The 24560-nt window shown below is 38.2% G+C and overlaps 1 protein-coding gene across 2 annotated transcripts in view; it reads left to right on the top strand.

Moving 5' to 3' along the window:
• The window catches only part of klhdc2 (kelch domain containing 2), a 54075-nt gene that overhangs the window by 27977 nt on the left and 1538 nt on the right, over positions 1-24560 (top strand). Inside the window, exons 6-14 of one of the 2 annotated variants that reach the window (XR_009509743.1) lie at positions 8590-8671; positions 8754-8837; positions 10253-10333; positions 12197-12255; positions 14486-14598; positions 15097-15169; positions 20733-20820; positions 21250-21339; positions 21787-21839. Coding sequence is in view for 1 of the 2 variants with exons in the window: in XM_059959383.1 (XP_059815366.1) it covers positions 8590-8671; positions 8754-8837; positions 10253-10333; positions 12197-12255; positions 14486-14598; positions 15097-15169; positions 20733-20820; positions 21787-21839 (633 nt within the window). In the remaining variant the exon portion in view is untranslated. The remainder of the gene's footprint in view (positions 1-8589; positions 8672-8753; positions 8838-10252; positions 10334-12196; positions 12256-14485; positions 14599-15096; positions 15170-20732; positions 20821-21249; positions 21340-21786; positions 21840-24560) is intronic. The other variant, XM_059959383.1, reaches the window with a different exon arrangement.

Genomic DNA, 24560 nt, shown 5'->3' with positions numbered 1-24560 from the left:
GTCAAAGTGGATGGGTCAGCATTTTCATTCATCCTTTGCTGCCAAAGCTAGGGGGTCTCCACCCTTATTAATTCAAATATTCCTTTTGAACTCCATAATAAGATATCTGATACAAATGGCCGTTATTATTGTTTCTGGTAAATTATACAATACTAAAGTTGTACTAGCAAACCTGTATGCTCCCAATTTTGATGATGTTAATTTTTTTGAATGTTTTTTCTCCTCACTACCAGATTTAAACTCGTACTCTCTTATACTGGGTGGCGATTTCAATTGTTGGTTAGATCCTAATTTGGATCGATCGTCCTCTGTTACTAGACTACCTACTAAATCTGCCTTAGCTATTCACTTTTTTCTCTCTAATTATGGTATCTCTGATATATGGCGTTTCCTTCATCCTACTGAGAGAGACTATTCTTTTTTTTCACATGTTCACCACACCTTTACTAGAATTGACTACTTTTTACTCGATAATTAACTTATTCCATTTGTCTATTCTTGTGACTATCAGAGTATACTGATTTCTGACCATGCCCCAATTACTTTGTCTTTTAATTTTCCTGGTCTCCCTCAGAGGAATAAACACTGGTGTTTTGACTTGACTTTATTATCAGATGATGATTTTCTAAAATTTATTAAGGATCAGATAACCTTTTATTTTAACACCAATACATCATCTGAAATGTCATCCCAGATTGTCTAGGATGCCATGAAAGCATATTTGAGGGGTCAAATAATCTCCTATACAGCAAATCTTAATAGAAAGTCCCGTGCAGATTGATTAGACCTCATTAATCAGATTAAAGAATTGGATCAACTGTATGCTCAAACTAAGAATCCTGAATTATACAAGAAGCGTGTAGAACTTCAAACTAAATTTAATCTTCTGTCTACTCAACCTGTTGAACGCCAACTTCTTGAAAGTAAGAGTCGCTTCTATATTCATGGTGACAAATCTGGTAAATTTCTAGCCAGTCAGCTGAGACTTTCCAAAGCCAAACAACATATTACAAAGATCCGGAAGGAGAATGGAGACTTTACATCGGATCACTTAGAAATCAATGACGCATTTAAAAATTTCTGTTCTCAACTTTATTCCTCGGAATCTTTGAATGACAATATCTCTGTTGATCATTTTTTAAATAATCTGAATATTCCTTTGCTTTCATCTGATTTTAAAGCCAAACTTAATGTGCCTATATCATCAGAAGAAATACCTTTTGCAATTTCTGCATTGTCTTCAGGGAGATCTCCTGGACCTGATGGGTTCCCCGTAGAATTTTTTAAATCATTCTCTTCACTTCTTTCTCCTCAGTTATTCTCAGTATTATCTGACTCGTTTAATTACAGTAAATTGCCACCCTCTTTTAATGAGGCATCTATTATTCTTTTATTAAAAAAGGGTAAAGACCCAACAGAGTGTTCCTTGTATAGGCTGATTTCTTTGCTTAATGTTGATGTTAAAATCTTGGCCAAAGTTTTGGCTTATAGATTAGAAACTGTTATTCCCTCTATTATTTCTGATGATCAAACTGGTTTTATTAAAAACCGTCTTTCTTTTTTTAACATTCGGCGTTTATTTAACATTTTATATTCACCTCCAACTGGGATTCCTGAATGTGTTATTTCCCTCGAAGTGGAGAAAGCATTTGATCGTATAGAGTGGAACTACTTTTTTGCAGTTTTAGAAAAATTTGACTTCAGTCAAAGTTTTATCTCTCGGATCAAATTGCTGTATTTGTGTCCTACTTGCCTCTGTTTTGACTAATTTTCAGAAATCCCAGTTATTTAACCTCAAACGTGGCACCCGTCAGGGATGCCCTTTAAGTCCCTTTCTCTTTGATTTGGCTATAGAACCTTTGGCAATAGCATTTCGAAATTGTCCAGAATTGACCGGGATTTGGAGAGGCGGTGTTGAGCATAAAGTTTCTCTTTATGCTGATGACTTATTACTTTTTCTTTCAAATCCGTCTACATCCTTACCTCCAGTGTTTTCACTTCTTGATCAGTTTAGCCAGTTCTCTGGCTATAAACTTAATTTACATAAGAGCGAACTTTTCCCAATTAATAAAGAAGCACAAGAATTAACATTTCGTGATCTCCCTTTTAAAGTAGTTCATAATCAATTTACTTATTTTGGGATTACAGTCACAAGGAAGTTTAAAGATCTCTTTCGTGAAAATTTTGCCAGTCTTTCATATACTATAAAACAGAGTCTGTTACAATGGTCACCTCTATCTATGTCTTTGGTAGGTCGTATTAATGTTGTTAAAATGTATGTTCTCCCTAAACTTTTATATTTATTTCAATCAATCCCAATTTTTATTCCTAAATCTTTTTATGATTCCTTAGACTCTATTATTTTGTCATATCTGTGGAAGAATAAGCGCTCCAGAATTAATGAAGTTTATCTCCAAAAATCTAAAAAAGAGGGTGGCATGGCTTTACCTAACTTTCGTTTATATTATTGGGCAGCCACTATACGTTGGTCTTTTTTCCACGGCCAACCCAAGTGTCCTAACTGGGTGGCAATGGAGTTGAGTTCCACTAAAGATTTATCTATCTCTGCACTTCTTGGCTCTGTACTCCCTAGTAGTTTGTCCAGATTAACTGTTAATCCTCTTGTTAGACACACTTTGCGTATATGGGCTCAGTTTAGGAAATTTTATGGTTTCCATGGTTTTTCCTTTTCTCGCCCTATCTTACATAATCACCTTTTTTTTAATCTACTACGTATGATTCAGCATTCCATGATTGGTATAGGAAGGGCATTAGACATTTTGAAGATCTTTTTATTGATAATCGCTTTGCATCTTTTCAACAGCTCTGTTCTAAGTTCAATCTGCCCAATGCTCATTTTTTAAATATCTCCAAATTAGACACTTTATTACTCCTTTAATTCCTAACTTTCCTGAAATGCCTGAGAAAAATGTTATGGATTTATTTCTTTCTATTAATCCACTAGGTAAAGTTTTAATATCATTTATTCATGATAAATTAGCATCCTTACGGCGTGCCCCTGTGGATAAAATTAGAATGGCTTGGGAGCATGATTTAAATATCTCCTTATCTGATGAGACTTGGGACTCGATTCTCAAATCGGTTAATTCAACCTCTCTTTGTGCTCGCCATTGCCTTTTACAGTTTAAGATTGTTCATAGAGCCCATATGTCTAAATCTAAACTATCTTGATTTTACCCTAATATTAGTCCTCTTTGTGATAAATGCAAAAGGGGCGAGGCCTCTCTCATTCTTTCTTTCTTTCTTTTTCAATCTTTTTATTGATTTTCACATATACACAAAAAAAATAACATAGTAATAAGTAAATTATAAATACAATAGACTTGAAATCACATTGATAATAAGATAATAATATCCTACTAAACATCAACAAAAGAAAATACCTTAATCAAGTCCACATGATTATATGAAAAAAAAACAAATAACCATTAAAAAAGAAAAAAAATATTAAAAAATATGTGAGAAAAAAAATATATATTAAAAAAAATAAAACACTAAACTAAACTAACATAGGCAATAATAACAGTTTACAAGTATAAGATAGTGTCAAAGAACTCCGGAACTCCATACCTGAACATGAATAAGCAGAAAGGTCTGGAGAAGGCCAAATTAATTCATATGAAAATGTCGAATAAACGGTCTCCAAGTTTCTTCAAATTTAATTGATGAGTCAAAAATAGTGCTTCTAATTTTTTCCAAACTCAGATAAGAAATAGTTTGAGAAAGCCATTGAAATGTAGTAGGAGGATTTACTTCTTTCCAATTTTGTAGTATAGACCTTCTGGCCATTAATGTTACAAAAGCAATCATTCGTCTGATTGAGGGGGAAAACTGATTGCCATCTTCATTTGGTATGCCAAAAATTGCAGTAATAAAATGAGGTTGTAAATCTATATTCCAAATTGAGGAAATAGTAGTAAATATATCCTTCCAATAATTATGTAAAGTGGGACATGACCAAAACATATGGGTCAATGAGGCCACTGCTAAATGACATCTGTCACATAGAGGGTTAATATGAGAATAGAATCGAGCAAGTTTATCTTTAGACATATGAGCTCTATGTACAATTTTAAATTGTATTAAAGCATGTTTAGCACATATAGAAGAAGAATTAACCATTTGCAAAATTTTTTCCCATTTATCTGTTGATATGTTGTATTGAAGTTCTTTTTCCCATTCTTGTTTAATTCTAACTGATATTTCTGGTTGTATCTTCATAATCATATTATAAATAAAAGCTACTAATCCCTTCTGACAAGGATTTAAGGTAAAGATCAAATCTGTAGTGTCCATCAAAGTTGAATTAGGAAAAGATGGTAAAACTTTATGTAAAAAATTTCTAATTTGTAAATATCTAAAAAAATTAGATTTAGGTAATTCAAATTTATTAGAAAGTTGATCAAATGACATCAAAGTATCTTCAAAAAAGAGATCACGAAAACATTTTATACCTTTCCTTTTCCATATGTTAAAAGCTTGATCTGTCCAGGAGGGTTTGAAAAAGAAATTAAATAAGATAGGGCTATCAAGAACAAAGTTTTTCAAAATAAAAAACTTACGAAATTGAAACCAAATTCGTAATGTATGTTTAATAACAGGATTAAATATTTGTTTATTAAATTTAACTAAATCCGCAGGAAGACAAGAACCAAGAACAGAGAATAGAGAATATCCCTTTACCTCATTACATTCCAAATTTACCCACTGTGGGCACAGTGGTGAATCCAAATCTAATTTCCAATACAATAAATTACGAATATTATTTGCCCAATAATAAAATCTAAAATTAGGTAAAGCTAAACCACCATCTTTTTTTGATTTTTGTAATTGCTTTTTACTTAACCTAGGGTTTTTATTTTGCCACACAAATGAAGAAATTTTTGAATCAATGTTATCAAAAAAAGATTTAGGAATAAAAACTGGTAGGGCTTGAAATAAATATAAAAATTTTGGTAAGCCTCTCTCATTCATATGTACTGGTTTTGTCCTAGCTTGGAGAAATTTTGGAAAGATGTCTTCATAACGTTATCTTATATTCTGAATCACCACCTAGAACCTAACCCTTTAATTGCTTTGTTCGTTTTTTTGGGTGAGACAGATTTACATCTGAGTTCGACTAAGTGTCGAATATTATCTTTTGCTTCTCTCCTTGCTAGATGTTTAATCCTCATTAGATGGAGCGATGTTGCCCCGCCCACGCATGCTCAATGGCTTAATGATATTATGGCCTGCTTGGACCTCGAAAAAATTCATTATTCAGTTCTTAATTCGGATACAAAGTTCCATAAGATCTGGGGACCCTTTATTGAGTACTTTCATAACCTTCCCCTTAACTAAGGTTTTTTTTTTCGGTCCCTTGCTTTCAGCTCCTTTTTTTTGGTAGTAGGCATCAATATCTTCTGTTGCTAAGTGTATTTACAGTTTTGGGGGTTTGAATGTCCTGATGTATACTCTCTATATTGTGTTGTCGTTGGTCTGGAGTTCTTTTTTGTTGTGGGGCTTGGGGAGGATACTAATTTTACATGTCTTCAATTTGGGTGTTTTCTCAATTATCTTTTGTATTATATTATTATTGTATGTTTATTTTTGCACTATTAATGTTCTTCATTTCGATCTGGGTTTTTTTTATGGTAGCGATGTAGAAAATGTATTAAAAAAAAACTAATATTAAAAAAATGGACTCTAGCATCTTCTCCACCACCGATGTCAGGCTGACAGGTCGATAGTTCTCTATTTTCTCCCTCCCTCCTTTCTTAAAAAGTGGGATAACATTAGCCATTCTCCAATCCTCAGGAACTGATCCTGAATCTAAGGAACATTGGAAAATGATTACCAATGCATCCGCAATTTCCAGGGCCGCCACCTTCAGTATCCTAGGATGCAGACCATCTGGACCTGGGGATTTGTCAGCCTTCAGTTCCATCAGTCTACTCGTCACCGTATCCTTCCTAATGTCAATCTGTTTCATTTCCTCTGTTACCCTATGTCCTTGGCCCATCCATACATCTGGGAGATTGCTTGTGTCTTCCTTAGTGAAGACAGATCTAAAGTACTTATTAAATTCTTCTGCCATTTCTCTGTTTCCCATAACAATTTCACCCAATTCATTCTTCAAGGGCCCAACATTGTTCTTAACTATCTTCTTTCTCTTCACATACCAAAAAAAAAAAAAAGCTTTTGCTATCCTCCTTTATATTCCTGGCTAGCTTGTGTTCGTACCTCATTTTTTCTCCCCATATTGCTTTTTTAGTTGAGTTCTGTTGTTCCTTTAAAAACTTCCCAATCATCTGTCCTCCCACCCTCCTTAGCTCTGTCATACTTTTTTTTTAATGCTATGCAATCTCTGACTTCCTTTGTCAACCACTGCGGCCCCTTTCCCCCCTTTGAATCCTTCCTTCTCCGGGGAATGAACTGATTTTGCACCTTGTGCATTATTCCCAAGAATACCTGCCATTGCTGTTCCACTGTCTTTTCTGCTAGGATATCCGTCCAGTCAACTTTGGCCAGCTCCTCCCTCATGGCTCCATAGTTTCCCCTGCTCAACTGCAACACTGACACCTCCGAGCTGCCCTTATCCTCCTCAAATTGCAGATAAAAACTTATCATATTATGATCACTACCTCCTAATGGCTCCTTTACTGCAAGATTGCTGATCAAATCCTGTTCATTACATAACACTAAATCCAGAATAGTCTTGTCCCTGGTCGGCTGTCGTACAAGCTGTTCCAGGAATGCATCCCTTAGGCACTCTACAAACTCCCTATCCTGGGGTCCAGCACCAACCTGATTCTCCCAGTTCACCTGCATGTTGAAATCCCCCATAACTACTGTGACATTATCTTTGCCACATGCCAATGTTAACTCCCTATTCAACTTGCACCCAATATCCATGCTACTGTTTGGTGGCCTGTAGACAACACCCATTTGGGTCCTTTTGCCCTTACTGTTCCTCAATTCTATCCACACAGACTCCACTTCTCCTGATCCTATGTCCCCCCCTTGCAAAGGACTGAATCTCATTCCTCACCAACAGGGCCACCCCCTCTGCCCACATTTCTGTCCCTACAATAGCACGTATACCCTTGTACATTCATTTCCCAGGTCTGATCTCCCTGCAGCCATGTCTCTGTTATCCCAACAACATCATAGTTACCCATTCGCACCTGAGCTTCAAGCTCATCCGCCTTATTTCTGACACCGTGTGTTCAGGTATAGAATTTTTAGCCCATTTCTCCTCTCTCTGTTTTGAATCTCTGCCTATTGTGTTTAACCCAGCTCCCTGAACTCCCATCGGGCTATACGCCCCTAGAATTTTGTTGTCCTTCCTAAATTTACTTATTCTTTCAACACATTTAACTCCATGTTCCGTCAGACCATCCCTCTGTACATGTGTCCTCCTTATCACTTGTTCCGCCTCACCTTTCTCTACTACACACTTAATATTCCGGAACTGTGTAGTCCCCACCTGTCCTTTATTCTTCCTCTCGCTATCCCCTCTCACATTCTGCAAATTTAGTTTAAACCCCCCCCCCCCCCAAGAAGCACTGGCAATTAGTGAACATAAAGATCCCAAGATAAGTTCCAGAAACATTTAATCTGTTTTCAGTTAATTCTTCATGTTTGTTAAGCAGGATAATTTTGGTAAATGCGTAAGATAAATAATGTATTAAAAATACACAGTTGTCTCCAAAATGAAAGAAATCTAAAGGTATTATAAAAAAAATTGTTGATTTAAAGATTCTTAGATTTTATTTTTGAAACTAAAGTCTAGTCAATTTAGGAAAATTTCATGTAATAGCAAAGCTTGACTGAAGGTTGACAACATTTTGAAAATCTTAAAAATAAAATGCTATTTATTTATTCACTGCATTGGTATAAAACTCCATGTTGGACTGTCCCAAGCCTGGCTGGGAAAGCAGGAGGACTGGGCACAGGGCTGGAAATCCCATCCCATAAAATCCCACTGCTACAGAAACGCAACAAAACTCCAAACACCTCATCCCTAGGGAAGGAAGTTTACACCAAAAAGATGAGCTACACATAGGCAATCTTGAAAGACTGGCTCAGGACAGAAGATTCAGTACCAGCTGCTACCGATGGCCTGTAACTCAGTAGGGTTATATTTGATGGGCTTAAGAAGATGATGACAACATTGGTATAAAATTTGTTAGTATGGAAAAAAAGATCAATACATTTATTGATCAACTTAATTCAATTATTCCTTTCATGGTCATTAATAGATACAGAAACAGATATCTGTGCCCATCAATTACCCATTTTTACTGTCATGTCCCCTAACTTGTTTTATTCTCCCAGCATTCCTATCAGTTTATGCCTAGATTCTAGACATTCAGGGCAATTAACCTACAGACCTGTTAATTTATTGAACTGTAAGAGGAAAACTGTTGTCAAAAGGAGAACATGCAAACTCCACTGAGAGGCACCAGGACATCAGGATTGAACCTTGGTTGTTGTGGCTGTGAGACTGCGGATTGAAAAATGGTGACTGTAAGTTCTACCTTGCTTTGCCTGTCTCATCGTAATTACTGCTAATTCTTCTTCCAGAGTGATTTTCTTCGGTGGCTATGGTTACCAGCCTCAGGAGAAGTGCCATGGATCATTTGAATTTGATGAATCATCATTTTGGGTAAATAGTTCTTTTTGTTGTTTTGAGAATGTCTTCCTTTGTGTCTCTAAACAGTGAGGTTGAAACTGTTTGTTTGTTTCAGAATGCAAGTCATCCAAGAGGCTGGAACAATCATGTCCACATTATTGATCTTGAAACTTTTACATGGTCTCAGCCCCTTACAAAGGTATCCATTCTTTTAAAAATGCATAAAAACAGTAGCTGTGGGGGGAGGGGAGGGACAGAAGACTGAAAATACACAGGATGACAGACCACATCTGTGAGGAGATGAACTGAATTGGTGTTTCCTAGTCATCAGAACTGGGGAAAATCTAGAAAACTAATGCACTGTACATCAGGTCAGTGAATCTGATGCTGGTGGTTGGTGAGGGGTTCTGAGAGACAATCACCACTGTTTGGAGAGACAAGTTCTGATCTGGGACATCCCAGCTTTGTGTGTGGTAATTTGTGTGTCTACAAATCTTATATTAAAGACAGTAACTAAGAATATGGATTAGGGTAGGGAGTGCTTGTTGTCTTTATGGACTTTAGAAAGACCTTTGACAAGATTCCTCATGGCAGGCTAATCTGGAAGGTTATATTGCGAGGGAACATGGGGTGGGTTGGGGAAGGTAACGTATTAGCTTAGTGATAGGAAGCAGAGGGTGATGCTTAACAGTTGTTCCTCAGACTGGAGACCTATGCTACTGTTGTGCAACAGGCGATGGTGGTGGGACCTTTGTAATTTATATAAATGATTTGGATGTGAATATACAAGACATGGTCACTAAGTTTGTGAATGAAACTGAAACAGGTGGTGTTCTAGAAAGAAAACTATGAAAAAGTAGAGGGATATTGGTTGTTTAGTTATGTGGGCTGAGAATTGGCAAGTGGCTTTCAATCTAGGGTAATATGAGGCATTTTAGGAGATGAAGCCAGTATAGGGCTTGGTACAGTGAATTGTAGGCTCCTAGGGATTGTTATGATAGTGGAACTAGGAGTTACAAGTCCATAGTTTGTTGAAAGTGGCTCCACAGGCAGATATGCTGGTGTAGGTGATGTTTAGTGCACTAGCCTTTATCAGTCAGGGCATTGAGTATAGGAGTTGGGAGGTGTTGTTCCAGTTTTATAAGAAATTGGTGAGGCGAAACTTTGTTACGTACAATTTTGATCACTGTTATAGGACAGAATTGTCAAACTAGAATGAGGGTAGAAAAGGTTTGTTGGAAGATCTAGGATGGGAGAGGTTGAGGGGGTTGTGGGCCAAACACGGATAGAATGAGACTTGCTCACTGAGCAACGAAGTTGGCATGACTCATTTCTGCATTCCGATGAAAGACATGAAACATTCACTGTATTTCTCTATCCAGAGATGACTCAGCTGCATCTGCATTTCCAGCATTTTTGAGTTTTATTTCTCATCTGTTTTTCTTTGCACAATTAGTCTGTTGCATTGTGCTGCAGCAAAATGCAAGTTGCAGGATTTTCTACTGTGTAACACTTATTTGATTAGAATGATTTCACCAGCACCCAATACCAAAATGGCAGTACTATTCTTTCAGTGGTGGTAGGTCATATGATGTGTACTCTTGTATTAAATAGGGAAAGCCCCCCACACCTAGAGCAGCTCATGCTTGTGCAACGGTTGGGAACCGCGGTTACGTATTTGGAGGACGATATCAGGTACGTTATTTGATTAACCTTCCAGCAAAATATTGAGTTGATTCTGTAATATTTATAGTGAAAACATTGGAAACATTGCACTTAGTAGAAATTTTGGGCAGATCTTCAGCTATCCTAACATTACTGGCCTGCTGCCTGCCTTTAGATTATGTTACTACTACTAATAGCAGCAGTGTAGTCTAATGTTAGTCCTGACAACCATTGAGAGCCATCCTGCACCATCCTCATCCCTGTTTCACCCACTGCTCACACCCCACACAGTGCTTTTCATGTTCTTTAGCTAAATAAAAAATATTTTAAAAAAACAATCTGTTCCTACAAGTAAGCACACTTAAAAGTTTTTAATAGAGCTTAAGTTTTACAAAGTAAGTCTTCCCTTGCATTTGTCCTATTCATTTAAATGGGGCTGTTGCATTTGTGCCAGCTTTGAACTGGCACAAGTTCAGCACTTCGATTTACAAGCCTAAAAGGAGTTAAAGGGGAGGACAGTGGAGTAAAAGATGCGTTGATATTTTAAGCCTATTGCCAGCATTCTGAACATCAGGACTTCTGCAAAATGCGTAGGTGAGTCGTGGTATAGACTCTGGCATTGGAGCTTGCCTTTTTTAACAAGGTAACAAATTGATTTAAATTATCATAAATTGTCATTAAATGGAAATGAGTACATGATCTTCAAAACTACAAGCAGACAGCAAATTGAATTCCAATTTAGTAAATGTGCATGGAACAAAAATATAGAATTTCAGGACAATGTTTACAGATGAGAAGTTCTTCTGAACCTTGAACAGTCCCCTTATGACTTTTTTTTGTTGCCACTTCAAACAAATTCTGAAATTATTGGTTACTGGTTCTGCAGTAGAGTCCACCCAAGATAGGCTTTTCTATTTAGCGAAGGCAATCTGGCACTCTTACTAGATTCCAAATCAGCATCAATCTGATTTTAATTTTTAACTCTCTTCTGAAATGTTCTAGCAAGCCATTTGGTTGCATCAAATCTGCTACATTAAAAGAAATTAAGAATATAACCCAAGTGGATCTCCCAACTAGAATTGGGGTATCTTAAAATGTTATTCTGTCCAGTAGTCTCCTGTGTGGCATCTAATCTAAGATTTCCAAGTCCAAATACACCACATCCACTAGTTTGCTATAGTGACATTCAACATGGTAGCGGGTTGTTCAGACCACTGTTTGTATGCCAGCCATCAATTCTAATCCCCATTTCCCATCACATAACCTGTGGCATTCTGCCACTCAGCTGCTGTCGGAATACTCTTGAATATTGTAACCATACCTGCCTCTGACCAGCATTATATATGCTATACCAGTGCTCAGTACAGAGGGAGTCCAACCATCTGTCTTCAACATTTAATGGTGTCATATTGTTGAATACTCCATCGTTAATATCCAGGGAAGTCAATACTAAAAACTTGAACATGACTACCTAGGTCAACAAAATTAAATATTCTACTTCAAGTGAATGTGCCTTCTCATTACCCAAAGCATTACCCCTTTCTACAGATCGCGAGTTAGGAGAGTGATTGAATGCTTTCATGAAGTATTCTTTCCCACACTACTAGTGCAGCTTGGCTGCCAGTGTATAGCACTGATAGCATAAAAATGTGTTTCTTTCCACTGTTGGTGGCTAATCCTCACTTTCTTCTTTGCACTCATTGTATATCTGTAAAATGAAATAAACTATGAGGTAGTAAAGTTAACTTTGCATTGAAGTAACAGACAATTTAATTCAAAATTTTCCATTGCAAGTTTTTCTGAAGGGATATGTCTGTTCCAGTAACAAAAGTTGCATTGTGTCATTAATGAATCAACATTCACTTATGTACTTACCCATCATTTCTATTTAAGGATGTCAGGACCAATGATCTCTATTACCTTGACTTGGACATATGGGAATGGAATGAAGTGTATGTAATTTATTTTGTATTTTACAAGTGATTTCCAACCCTTACTAAACTCTACTCTCTCACAGTCAAGAATACTTATCAACGAACACTCCCACGACGCCCGCAACCCCCACCCAAAAAAAAAAAGCTGCTGATGATGTTACAAAGTCCTCCTGAGGATTTGGGGGTGTTTTGGGTATTCTCAATAACTGCTTTGCCTGGGGCAGCTAGGGCATTAAATAGATATTTATGTATTTTTGCTACTGATGAATTTATTCAATATCATGAAAATCTTGCCACCGTCTGTAAGCTATCCCTTTTCCCCCTCCCATGAGGAAGTTGGTGCACTCGGAACTGGGAACTGCTATTTTACATGATAGTTAATATGTTGAATTAATCACCACCATGTTTCCCCAGCTTTCTCAACCTCAATATAAACTCAGTGGCCACTTTATTAAGTACCTCCTGTACCTATGCATGTTCACAGTCTTCTGTAGCCCTTACATTTCAAACTTCGAGCTGTGCATTCAGAGATTCTCTTCTGCACACCACTGTTGTAACACTGGGTTATTTAAGTTACTAGCGTCTTCCTGTCAGCTTGAACCAGTCTGGCCATTCTCCTCTGACCTCTCTCATTAACAAGGTGTTTTTGCCCACAGAACTGCCACTCACTGCATGGTTTTGTTTTTCACACAGTTTTCTCTGTAAACTCTAGAGACTGTTGTGTGTGAAAATCCCAGGTTATCAGCAGTCAGGCACCAACAATCATTCCATAGTCAAAGCCACTTTTTTTTTTGGGTCTAAACAAAAATTGAACCTCTTGACTTTTATGCTTTGAGTTGCTGCCACAATTGGTTGATTAATCTGTATTAATGAGCATGTGTAACTAATAAAGTGGCCACAGAATGAAGTGCCTGAGATTTTCTTTCAGTCTTAAGTTGCTTATAGGAGCATCTCTGTGCATGAAAATGCCAGCCGTTTCTTGGTGTAACACACACAAAATGCTGGTGGAATGCAGCAGGCCAGGCAGCATCTATAGGGAGAAGTACAGTCGATGTTTTGGGCCGAGATCATCCTAATGAAGGGTCTCGGCCCGAAACGTCGACGGTGCTTCTCCCTATAGATGCTGCCTGGCCTGCTGCGTTCCACCAGCATTTTATGTGTGTTACTTGAATTTCCAACATCTACAGATTTCCTTGTGTGATAGTTTCTCAGCCATTGAGTGCCTCATGGAACTTATTAAAGTGAACTCTTTGTCAGCCTTTTACTCTATAGGCTGTTGAGACCTCCAGAGCAGCCCACCTGTTTATTTAATCTCCACCTGACATCCACATGTCAGGTATCCACATATCCACATCACATGTCCACATATCAATCGTTTAAATGTGGGAAACCAAGTTGTTTTCACTCCAGAGTGGTGTGGCCATTTATAAAGCTGCCATCATCACAGAGGCTGAAACCTACCAACTGACCATTACATTTAGAACTTCCTGAAGTTTCTCGTTCATATACCTAATAACTTTAACTATTCAGAGAACCATGTTATTTTTTTCAATTATTAAATTATATTATTCTTAAAAGATAATTTATCCAACTGTTTCCATTAGCATTCAAACATGCATAAGAATGCCTTAAAATTAGTAACTCAGATGTTTGTAAAATAATTTGTGCAGTATTGTTGAACAGGGAACATCACAGCAACAGGTCCTTCAGCCCAACTCATCTGTGCTGAATATGAAACTAAATTAAACTTTTTTTCCTGTACAGGATCTATTTATTCATGTGCCTAACGGAAAGTCTCAAATGCCACTATCAAATCTGTTTCCTCTATACCCTGGCACTCAGTGATACCTACAGCTCAGTGATTTCTAAAAATAAGTTACCCACACTTGTCCTTTAAACTTGACACCCTCCCCCCTCACTGTAAATGCATGTCGTCTAGTATATGAATTTAAAGTATTTAGTGATTTAGTATCACTTTTAAGAGCTTACGGTTTTCCATTTCTAATTCTGTGTTAATATTTATAAAATATTTATAAAATTAATTTTGGCATTACTAAGTATAAATTGAGAACAATTTGCTACATGAACAAACAAAACTGTTCATTCAATTATTCTTAAAGCTAACAGCTTTTTATAGTTAAGGTCTTTGGCAAGTATAGTTTTGGATTACAAGAGTGTACAGGTTTTCAGTGAATCACTGCAGATCCTTTGAGAATATCGTCTATCATTTCAAATTTTTATTTGCTAGGGTACAGTCACCCGATCAAATCCCTGTTGGCCGCTCTTGGCATTCACTCACTACTATCTCAAATGATCATCTCTTCCTGTTTGGAGGTTTCACAACTGACAAACAACCGTTAAGTATGTTTCACTCTTATTTTGCTGCATTAATCATTTGCTAGCAGGAAACTTTTAGAGACTTGTTAGAGAAGAGCTGTTCATTTAAATTGTAATATGGTCCAAGTGGCCTTTTCCCCTTCTAGAGTGTCACATTTATGTTTCTGTTGTTATTAATTAAATATATGCAGTTACTTTTGTGAAAATTGTATAACTCCAAGCTCCTCAATAAATAAACTGTTAACACTTTGTGATAGAGACTTGTATGGTTACCATTTTTAAAGATGTAGAGTGCAGTGCACATATCTGGCACCCAGCTCAATTTTTCGTAAATATTTGTATTCAGGTTCTGGGTAAAATTACCATGACTGTGACAAGAAGGTTGTGGAAGCCATATGTTAGTAAAATTCAATCTCTGTGAATTGGCAAAAGGAAATTGCAAATCAGCACACTTGGTGTTTAATGTAAAAAAAAAAGTGTGCTTCAAGAATTCACTAATTGCACAAAGTTATTTGTTTTTAGGTGATGCCTGGATATTCAGTCTGAGCAAGAATGAATGGTTAAAGGTAGAACACAATTATTCTGACAAACCAAGGTAAAAGCATGAATTGAAAACCATCTATAGAAAAGTTGTTTTAATACTCTTTTTTTCTGCTGTGGGTTCCTCTTGTGTACTTTTAAATCTTGTGTCAGGTTTTTAACATGCCAGGTTCAACAGTACAATGCACCCCTTCAGCCTTGAGTAATGTTGTTTGTTTGATTCACTTGAAGCTAATAACGTTGATCTTATCCAAGTGGTTGCTTTGACAGCAATGGCAGAAGAAAAATTGATTTTGCAGCTTTCCTTTACTCAGGAGTCTAGCAATATCATCTTCTGGTGAAGTAATGTGGACATCCCTATATAGAATTCATGCAGAATTCTCATTGACAGTAGAGAGGGTGGTTTCATTTACTCTGTTAAGTAAGACCATGGTGCTTGTCAAAGGACATGTTTTTATTAAATGCCCTTAATTTAATGCATTTCTCCAACAATACTGTTTGAGTACTGTTGGGGGAGATGGCCTACCTGGGGGAAGCAACAGTGGCTGTGCCTCTGCATGGAGTCCGGCCCTGTAGCTCAGCAGGGTTGGGAAAGGAAGAGGATGGCAGCAATGATAGGGGACTCTATAGTTAGGGGGTCAGACAGGCGATTCTTTGGACACAGTAAAGAAGCATGAATGGTAGTTTGCCACCCAGTTGCCAGGGTCTACGATGTTTCTGATCATGTCCATGATATCCTGAAGTGGGAAGGAAAACAGCCAGAGGTTGTGGTACATATTGGTACCAACGACATGGGTAAGAAAAGGGAGGAGGAAGTCCTGAAAACAGACTACAGGGAGTTAGGAAGTAAGTGGTGAAGCAGGACCTCAAAGGTAGTAATCTCGGGACACATGACAGTGAGTATAGGAATAGAATGAGACGGAGGATAAATGCGTGGCTGAGGGATTGGAGCAGGGGGCAGGGATTCAGATTTCTGGATCATTGGGACCTCTTTTGGGGCAGGTGTGACTTGTATAAAAAGGACGGGTTGCACTTGAATCCCTGGGGGACCAATATCCTGGCAGGGAGGTTTGCTAAGCCTATTGGGGAGAGTTTAAACTCGAATTGCTGGGGGGTGGGAACCAAACTGATGTGTCAGAGGAAAGGGAGTTTGGCTCACAAATAGAGAAAGCTTGTAGACAGTGCGAGAGGGAGGATAGGCAGGTGATAGAGAAAAGTTGCACTCAGACCGATGGTTTGAGATGTGTCTATTTTAATGTAAGAAGTATTATGAACAAAGCAGATGAGCTTAGCACTTAGAGCTATGATGTTGTGGCCATTACAGAGACTTGGATGGTGCAGGGACAGGAATGGTTACTTTGAGTGCCAGGTTTTAGATGTTTCAGAAAGGACAGGGAGGAAGGCAAGAGGTGGGGGCGTGGCACTGTTGATCAGGGATAGTGTAATGGTGGCAGAAAAGGAGGAAATCATGGAGGTTTTCTCAATGGAGTCTGTATGGGTGGAAGTTAGGAAGAGGAAGGGGAAGGGGTCTACTGGGTATTTTTTTAATATATAGACCACCCAATAGTAACAGAGACATTGAGGTGCGGATAAGGAGACAGATTCTGCAGAAGTGTAATAATAACAGGGCGGTTGTGGGGGGATTTTAATTTCCCAAATATTGATTGGCATCTCCCTAGACCGAGGGGTTTAGATGGGGTGGAGTTTGTTAGGTGTGTTCAGGAAGGTTTCTTGACACAATATGTAGATAAGCCTACAAGAGAAGAGGCTGTACTTGATCTGGTATTGGGAAATGAACCTGGTCAGCTGTTGGGTCTCTCAGTGGGAGAGCATTTTGGAGATGGTGATCACAATTCTTATCTCCTTTACCATAGTAGAAAAGTTCGGGAAATGTTTAATTGGAGTAAGGAGAGATATGAGGCTATCAGACAGGAACTTGGAAGCATAAATTGGAAACAGATGCTCTCAGGGAAATATACAGAAGAAATGTGGCAAATGTTCAGGGTATATTTGCATGGGATTCTGCATAGGTATGTTGCAGTGAGACAGGGAAATAAGACAGAAACCGTGTACAAAGGCTGTTGTAAATCTAGTCAAGAAAAGAAGAGCTTACAAAAGGTTCAAAAAAACTAGATAATGATAGAGATCTAGAAGATTTATAAGGCTAGCAAGAGGAAGCTTAAGAATGAAATTAGGAGAGCCAGAAGGGGCCATGAGAAAGCCTTGGCAGACAGGATTAAAGAAAACTCCAAGGCATTCTACAAGTATGTGAAGAGTAAGATGATAAGACATGAGAAAATAGGACCAAACAAGTGTGACAGTGGAAAAGTGTGTTTGGAACCAGTGGAGATAGCAGAGGTATTTAATGAATACTTTGCTTCAGTATTCACTGCGGAAAAGGATCTTGGCGATTGTAGGGATGACTTGCAGCAGACTGAAAAGCTTGAGCATGTGAAGAGGAAGAGGATGTGCAGGAGCTTTTGGAAAGCATCAAGTTGGATAAGTCACTGGGACCGGATGGATGTACCCCAGGTTACTGTAGGAAGCAAAGGAGGAGATTGCTGAGCCTCTGGCAATGATCTTTGCATTATCAATGAGGACGGGAGAGGTTCTGGAGGATTGGAGGGTTGCGGATGTTGTTCCCTTATTCATGAAAGGGAGTAGAAATAGCCCAGTGAGTCTTACTTCAGTGGTTGGCAAGTTGATGGAGAAGATCCAGAGAGGCAGGATTTATCAGCATTTGGAGAGGCATAATATGATTAGGAATAGTCAGCATGGCTTTATCAAAGGCAGGTTGTGGCTTACGAGCCTGACTGAATTTTTTGAGGATGTGACTAAACACATTGATGAAGGTAGAGCCATAGATGTAGTGTATATGGATTTCAGCAAGACATTTGATAAGTTACCCCATGCAAGGCTTATTGAGAAAGTAAAGAGGCATGGGATCCAAGGGGACATTGCTTTGTGGATCCAGAACTGGCTTGCCCACAGAAGGCAAAGAGTGGTTGTAGATGGGTTACATCCTGCATGGAGGTTGGTTCCTCAGGGATCTGTTCTGGGACCCCTACTCTTCATGATTTTTATAAATGACCTGGATGAGGAAGTGGAGGATGGATTAGCAAATTTGCTGATGATACAAAGGTTGGGGGTGTTACGGATAGTGTGGAGGGCTATCAGAGGTCACAGTGGGACATTGATAGAATGCAAAACTGGACTAGAAGTGGCAGATGGAGTTCAACCCAGGTAAGTGTGAGATGGTTCATTTTGGTAGGTCAAATATGATGGCAGAATGTAGTATTAATGGTAAGGCTCTTGGCAGTGTGGAGGATCAGAGGGATCTTGGGGTCTGAGTCCATTGGACACTCAAAGCTGCTGTGCAGGTTGACTCTGTGGTTAAGAAGGCATACAGTGCATTGGCGTTCATCAACCGTGGAATTGAGTTTAAGAGCCAAGAGGTAATGTTGCAGCTACATAGGACCCTGGTCAGACCCCACTTAAGAGTACTGTGCTCAATTCTGGTTGCCTCACTATAGAAAGGATACAGAGGAGATTTACAAGGATATTACCTGGATTGGGGAGCATGCCTTATGAGAATAGGTTGAGTGAACTTGGCCTTTTCTGCTTGGAGTGAGAGAGGATGAGAGGTAACTTGATAGAGGTGTATACAATAATGAGAGGCATTGATCATGTGGATAGTCAGAGGCTTTTTCCCAGGGCTGAAGTGGATAGCAGGAGGGCATAGTTTTAAGCTGCTTGGAAGTAGGTGCAGAGGAGTTGTCAGGGTTAAGTTTTTTACGCAGAGTGGTGAGTGCATGGTTTGGGCTGCCGGCGGTAGAGGGAGATGTGATAGGGTCTTTTAATGGACTCCTGGATAGGTACATGTTCCTTAGAAAAATAGAGGGCTTTGGGTAAGCCTAGGTAGTTCTAAGGTAAGGACATGTTCAGCACAGCTTTGTGGGCTGAAGGGCCTGTATTGTGCTGTAGGTTTTCTGTGTTTCTTAACATTACAAATTAGTATTATAGCATGAGAATGGGCCCTTTGGCCCACGTGGTCTGTGATGACCATAAAGCACCCATTTACCTCATTCCCACATTCATGTTATTTTATTCTCACACGTGCCCAACATCTCCCCTCAGAATGCTCTGAGGTGAAAGCTCTATTGCACTTTAACATCAGAAATTACAAACCATTAACAGGCAGATGCAGCAAGTGGTTAGGGTGGGGAATGATTTACTGACTCTTATTGCAAGAAGGTAAATGTTTAGAAATAAGGAAGCATTGGTAGAATTGTCCAGTGATGGGGCCATCCCCCTTGTTTAGGAAAGGCTTTACTGGTATTGGAGAAATTCCAAAGCAGAATCACTTGGCCGATTGCTGAGATGGAAGGAAATTGAGGATATAGGAAACTGGCATAGTACAGAGGAGTCCTGGCACAGATCAGCTGTTATTATATTGAATCACAGAGCACTCGAGAACTAAGTGGTCTACTTATGCTTTCTTATGCCAAGAGATGGTTTAGGAAAAGGATTTCTGACTCGGTGTGAGGCAGCTTAAAATGATAATGAATCTGGGTTCTGATAACTTGAGCCTGGAGATATCAGACCATTGCTGATTGTTATACCTACAGGGAAGGGCAAAAGGGGGAGAGATCCTAAATGAGTACTTTGCATTGGTATTCATCAAGGAGAATGACATGATGGGCTGTGTTCATATTCTAAGACTTACTAATATTGAGGAGGGATTGGGTGTCTTGAGAAACATTAAGGTGGATAAGTTCCTTAAGTCTGATGGAATCTATCCCAACAAACTGAGGTGGCAAGGGAGAAGATTGCAGGGCGTTCAGTGGAGATCTTTATATCCTCTTAAGCCATGAGTGAGATCCTTGGAGACTATAGAATAGCCATTGTAGTTTCTTTGCTTAAGAAGGGCAATAAGATGGTCTAGAAAAGTAGAGGCCAGTAAGCCTTGCAACTGTGACAGGAAAGCTATTAGACTTCCAAGGGATAAGATTTGCCCAAGTTCTGCAAGGTTCATTGTTGGGATCTATGTTTGTTATATATCTAATTTTGTTAGATATATTATTTGAATGTAGGTGTTCTGATCAGCAGCCTTGCAGAGGACATGAAGATTGGGGGGCACCAGACTGATTTCATTACCTTGTTTCTGATCTGAAGCATACTGTGCAGAGATTACTGCCTTAAGTCAGACTGTTAAATTTCCTCTGATTTATCTATCAGGAGTTGGGCCAATCAGGCATTCCTGTGTAGCCAGGGATGACACAGCATACAAAGGGAACTAAAGTAGTAGGAAGAAAATGGAGCATACATGGATTTTCTCTTTTTTACCCCCTTCACACAGACTGGTACGGCATCAAACTGTGTTGCTTCAGATCAATTTTTACCATTTTGCTCTTTTGTTAACAGTTTTCTTATGTAATTCTGCAATTCAACATCAAATTTCACATACATAGATAGGGAAATAAAAATAGTGATGTCGCTTTCCTTCATTAGGCAGTGACATATAATTGAAATAAACATTAAAATCATTTCAGGCAACACCATGAATGTATTGCAACATATTGTTTTTTAAACCTACTGATTTTATTATTTATCTTCAGGCTTTGGCATTCTGCTTGTACAAATGATGAGGCAGAAGTGATTGTTTTTGGCGGATGCGCTAACAATCTGTTATCTCGACAACAAGCAGTAAGTTCATTTGTAGTTTCTTTAAACGATACCCTCATTTGCTACTTTGTACACTTCTCTCCCAGGAAAGAAAATTAAGGTTTACTTTAAATGGAAGCTAGCATAGATGCAATTCATCATAAATATTTGTGCAACTTCATGGTAATGAGTTTCAGTTTTAGAGATCAGTTTGGATCTAAAGATAAAAGCTTTCCTTATAATTTGATGTTAAAATACCACAGGTTTGTCAAGACAACCATTTAAAGTATATTACAGTAGTGTACAGTAAACTATCAGTGATGATGTAATAAAAATTATTGTTATTTTGAAATTAAAATGTTTCAATTATAAGTGTTCCGGAAAACTGGCATGCAAGCCCTAATCTTAACCAAAATGATGTGCAAAGTTGTGTCAAGCTAGCTTGTATATTTACCCCAGCACTTTTCTCAGTCTTTGCTGCAGTGCTGCCCCTCACCGCCAATAGGTTTCATTCTGAAGGAATCTACAGGATAACCGGGAAATTGGCCTTCTGGTAGTAAGGTGATCCCAACTTCAATCTTCTGGTTGCAATACACAGATGATGCTAGGCAATATGTACAAAATGCTGGAGAAACTCAGCAGGTTGGGCAGCATCTATGGAAATGAGTAAACAGTTGGATGTTTTGGGCCAAGGACCTTCAGGAGGACTGAGAGGGAAGGGGGAATATGCCAGAATTAAACAATGGTGGGTGAGGGGAAGAGGCTGGTAGGGTATACCTGTGTACTTTGAGGCTAAGCTCTAAGTCTTCATTGATTCATTCATGAAGGCATACAAGAGATTGTATTTTAAATTTTTCATTGATTTTTAGCAATACCCATTTCTTTCCAATCAATTCAATTTCTTAAGGTCTGTGAAATTTATTTGTAATGCCTTCTTATCCAATCCAGTAAAAATATTTGAAAACTTTGTTTTTATCTTCTAAATCATCACCACTATTTTTTTTGCAGGCTCATAGTAATGACATCCTGATCTTCTCAGTACAACCAAAGTCTCTTGTCAGGTAAGAGAATGATGTTGCCAAGCTAAACAGCTTTGAGGAGCTTCTGAGTCTGACAGAATCTTCTGCTTTCACCTCTACATTCAAATTCGGACTGTTCTGTTGAAATGTTGCATGGACTATAAATCAAATGTGTTAGGCAATGTTAGTGGGTTAGTGCAAATTATGAGGGAACTAGTTCATTCCATTTTGGAGTGGAACTGGACAAGAAAAATGGTCAATAATGGCTCATTTGGGAGTATTTTTTTTGCCAGGATAAAATGTTGATTTTCATTTGCATCCGTTTTCTTAAACTGACCAAAAATGCAAATGGAATAGATGTCTCACACACAAGAAAATAGAAGCAAAGGTAAGCCCCTTGGCTGCTGAAGCCTGGCCCATGATTCAGTATGATGGCCGATCTGCCCTAGTGTTAAATGCCAGTTACGCAAAACCCTCAATTTCCTGACCTTCTGTTTAAAAAAAAGTTATCTTCCCCCTCTTTAAATATTTAAAATTTTCTAGCCTCTATGACCCCCTCTGACAGAATTCCACAGATTTATCACCTTCTGTGAGAAGAGTCTCAGTTTTAAATGAGAGCTGCTTTACTTTATAAATATATTCCCTCTTGAAAAGTTTGCAGCAGTGGAAAATGATCAAATATGCTATGTAACACCCTCTCTTAGAACATTACAGCAGAGTTTAGCCCTTTGGCTCATGATGTTATGCTGACCTTTTAATCAACTTTGTTTAATCTAACCCTTCCCTCCTACATCCATTATTCAATGATCCATGTTCTATTTTAAATGCCCCAATGTATTTGACTCTGCCACCTCTACTGGCAGGATGATCCATGCACTCAGCACTCTGTGTGTGTGCACGCGCGCGTGTGTGTGTGTGTTTGTGTGTATATATATATATATATATACATACAAATATGAGTCATTTCCACTCTGGGGAAAAATCTCTGGCTACTGACTTGTCTGTCGTTCTCCTATACTCCAAGAAAACATGCTTTTTTCAGTTGCTAATGAAAGGACAACACTGTCATTTCAGGAAATGGCCTAATGAATCTTTTGGACTACATCCAATGTTCATATTCTTCACAAAATGATCAAAGCTGTACACAGGTGCAGACTCACCAACATTCTATAAACTGATAACATTGCTTCTTGATATTTGGACTCTAAACCCTTTGCATTAAAGACCTGTATGCCTTTTATAATTATTTGCGGTAGATTAAGTGCTAACTTTTTGTTTAAGACTCGAGGATCTAGATCCCTTTGTGCTTTACTCATTTTCAGTCTTTATCCATTTAAATAATTACCTTTTTGTTTCCTCCTTCCAGAGTGCAAAGATCCCTTAACATTTTCGTATACAAAATTCCATTTGCCAAATTTGTGCCCATTCACATAACCCACCTGTACCATTGTAGGGTGCCTTATCGCAAATATCACCCTCATAGTATACCCTTAGTCCATTTTTTGTCATCTGCAACCTTGGATACTTCACACTCTCTTCTCTCCTCCAAATCATTATTATCGACAAGGATAGGTCGGCGGGGGGGGGGCAAGGATTGATGCGTGCGCCACTTCTTGTTGGGTTTCTCTGATCTGAAAAAGGCACACTTATTCTCACTGTCTTCTATGCAGGAACTAGTTTTCAATTTATGTTAACACACTTGCAAATTTCTGTAAATGAAAATGTACTGCATTTCCAGATGTCTTTTTGTTACATCTTTGAAGTACTTCAGCAAATCTGTTAAGCATAATTTTATATCTTTCATAAAACCACGTTGACTTGGTTTCATTGCATTAAGCTTTTCTAAATGATTTGCTGTTACTTGATAATGGTGATAAACTAACTGGCTTATTGTTTCCCACATTTCACCACCCTTCCTCTTAAACAAGAGGATCAAATTTGCAACTTTCCTGCAGTTACCAGTGAGACTTGGAAAAAATTCAACCAATGCAATGACTCTACGATCTCTCCAGTCACCAGCTCTTTAAAAACCTTTGTCTGCAGGTCATTCCATCATCCTGAACACTGATGCCTGCCTTTAATCTGATTAGGTCTTTAGATTTTCCAATTCCTTGTCATTTGCAATAGGGATTATTACAGCTCCTTCCTATTTGAAACTAGTGCATTGATTAACTTTGAGATGATAGTAGTGTCCTCTTTAGTGAAGACTGGTGAAAAGTTTGATTTAAGTTGTCTGCTATTTTCTTATTGTTATTAATTCCCCAGATTTGCTGTCCTGGAGTCCCACACTTAGCTACCCTCTTTCTACGAATATATACTTTGGAAATCTATATCCTTAAAAGTTGAACCTTTCAATGGAAAAAGGCTTCTGCTAAAGAAACCGTGCTGATTTTAAAAAAAAAGTTATTTTAATTACACATGTTAAAAATATATCAGGAAAATAATTTGTTAAATATATTAATGAGACTAGCAACTGCTGAAGACAGTGAATACCCAAATGTCTGTTCACTGTATGCTCACATTATGGATTCACTTGAACCTCTCCCATCTGGTGTGCATTTGCTATCTGCCTGAGAGCTTCAGGGAATACTGGAGTGGTGCTTTTACCTATTGTCTTGGCTTGAGGCAAGGTGGATCAACTGCAACCCTTGTATTTGTTCAATGATGATGTGAAATTGTATCCAGCATTATTTATTCTTATAAATTATGTTTTAAAAAAAACACCTTGTGGTTTTGTTAGTATTTGTGGTTCATTCTTGGAGA

This window comes from Hypanus sabinus, chromosome 2, assembly GCF_030144855.1.
Source record: "Hypanus sabinus isolate sHypSab1 chromosome 2, sHypSab1.hap1, whole genome shotgun sequence".
Lineage (NCBI taxonomy): Eukaryota > Metazoa > Chordata > Chondrichthyes > Myliobatiformes > Dasyatidae > Hypanus > Hypanus sabinus.
This window is presented reverse-complemented; position numbering and strand designations above follow the sequence as displayed.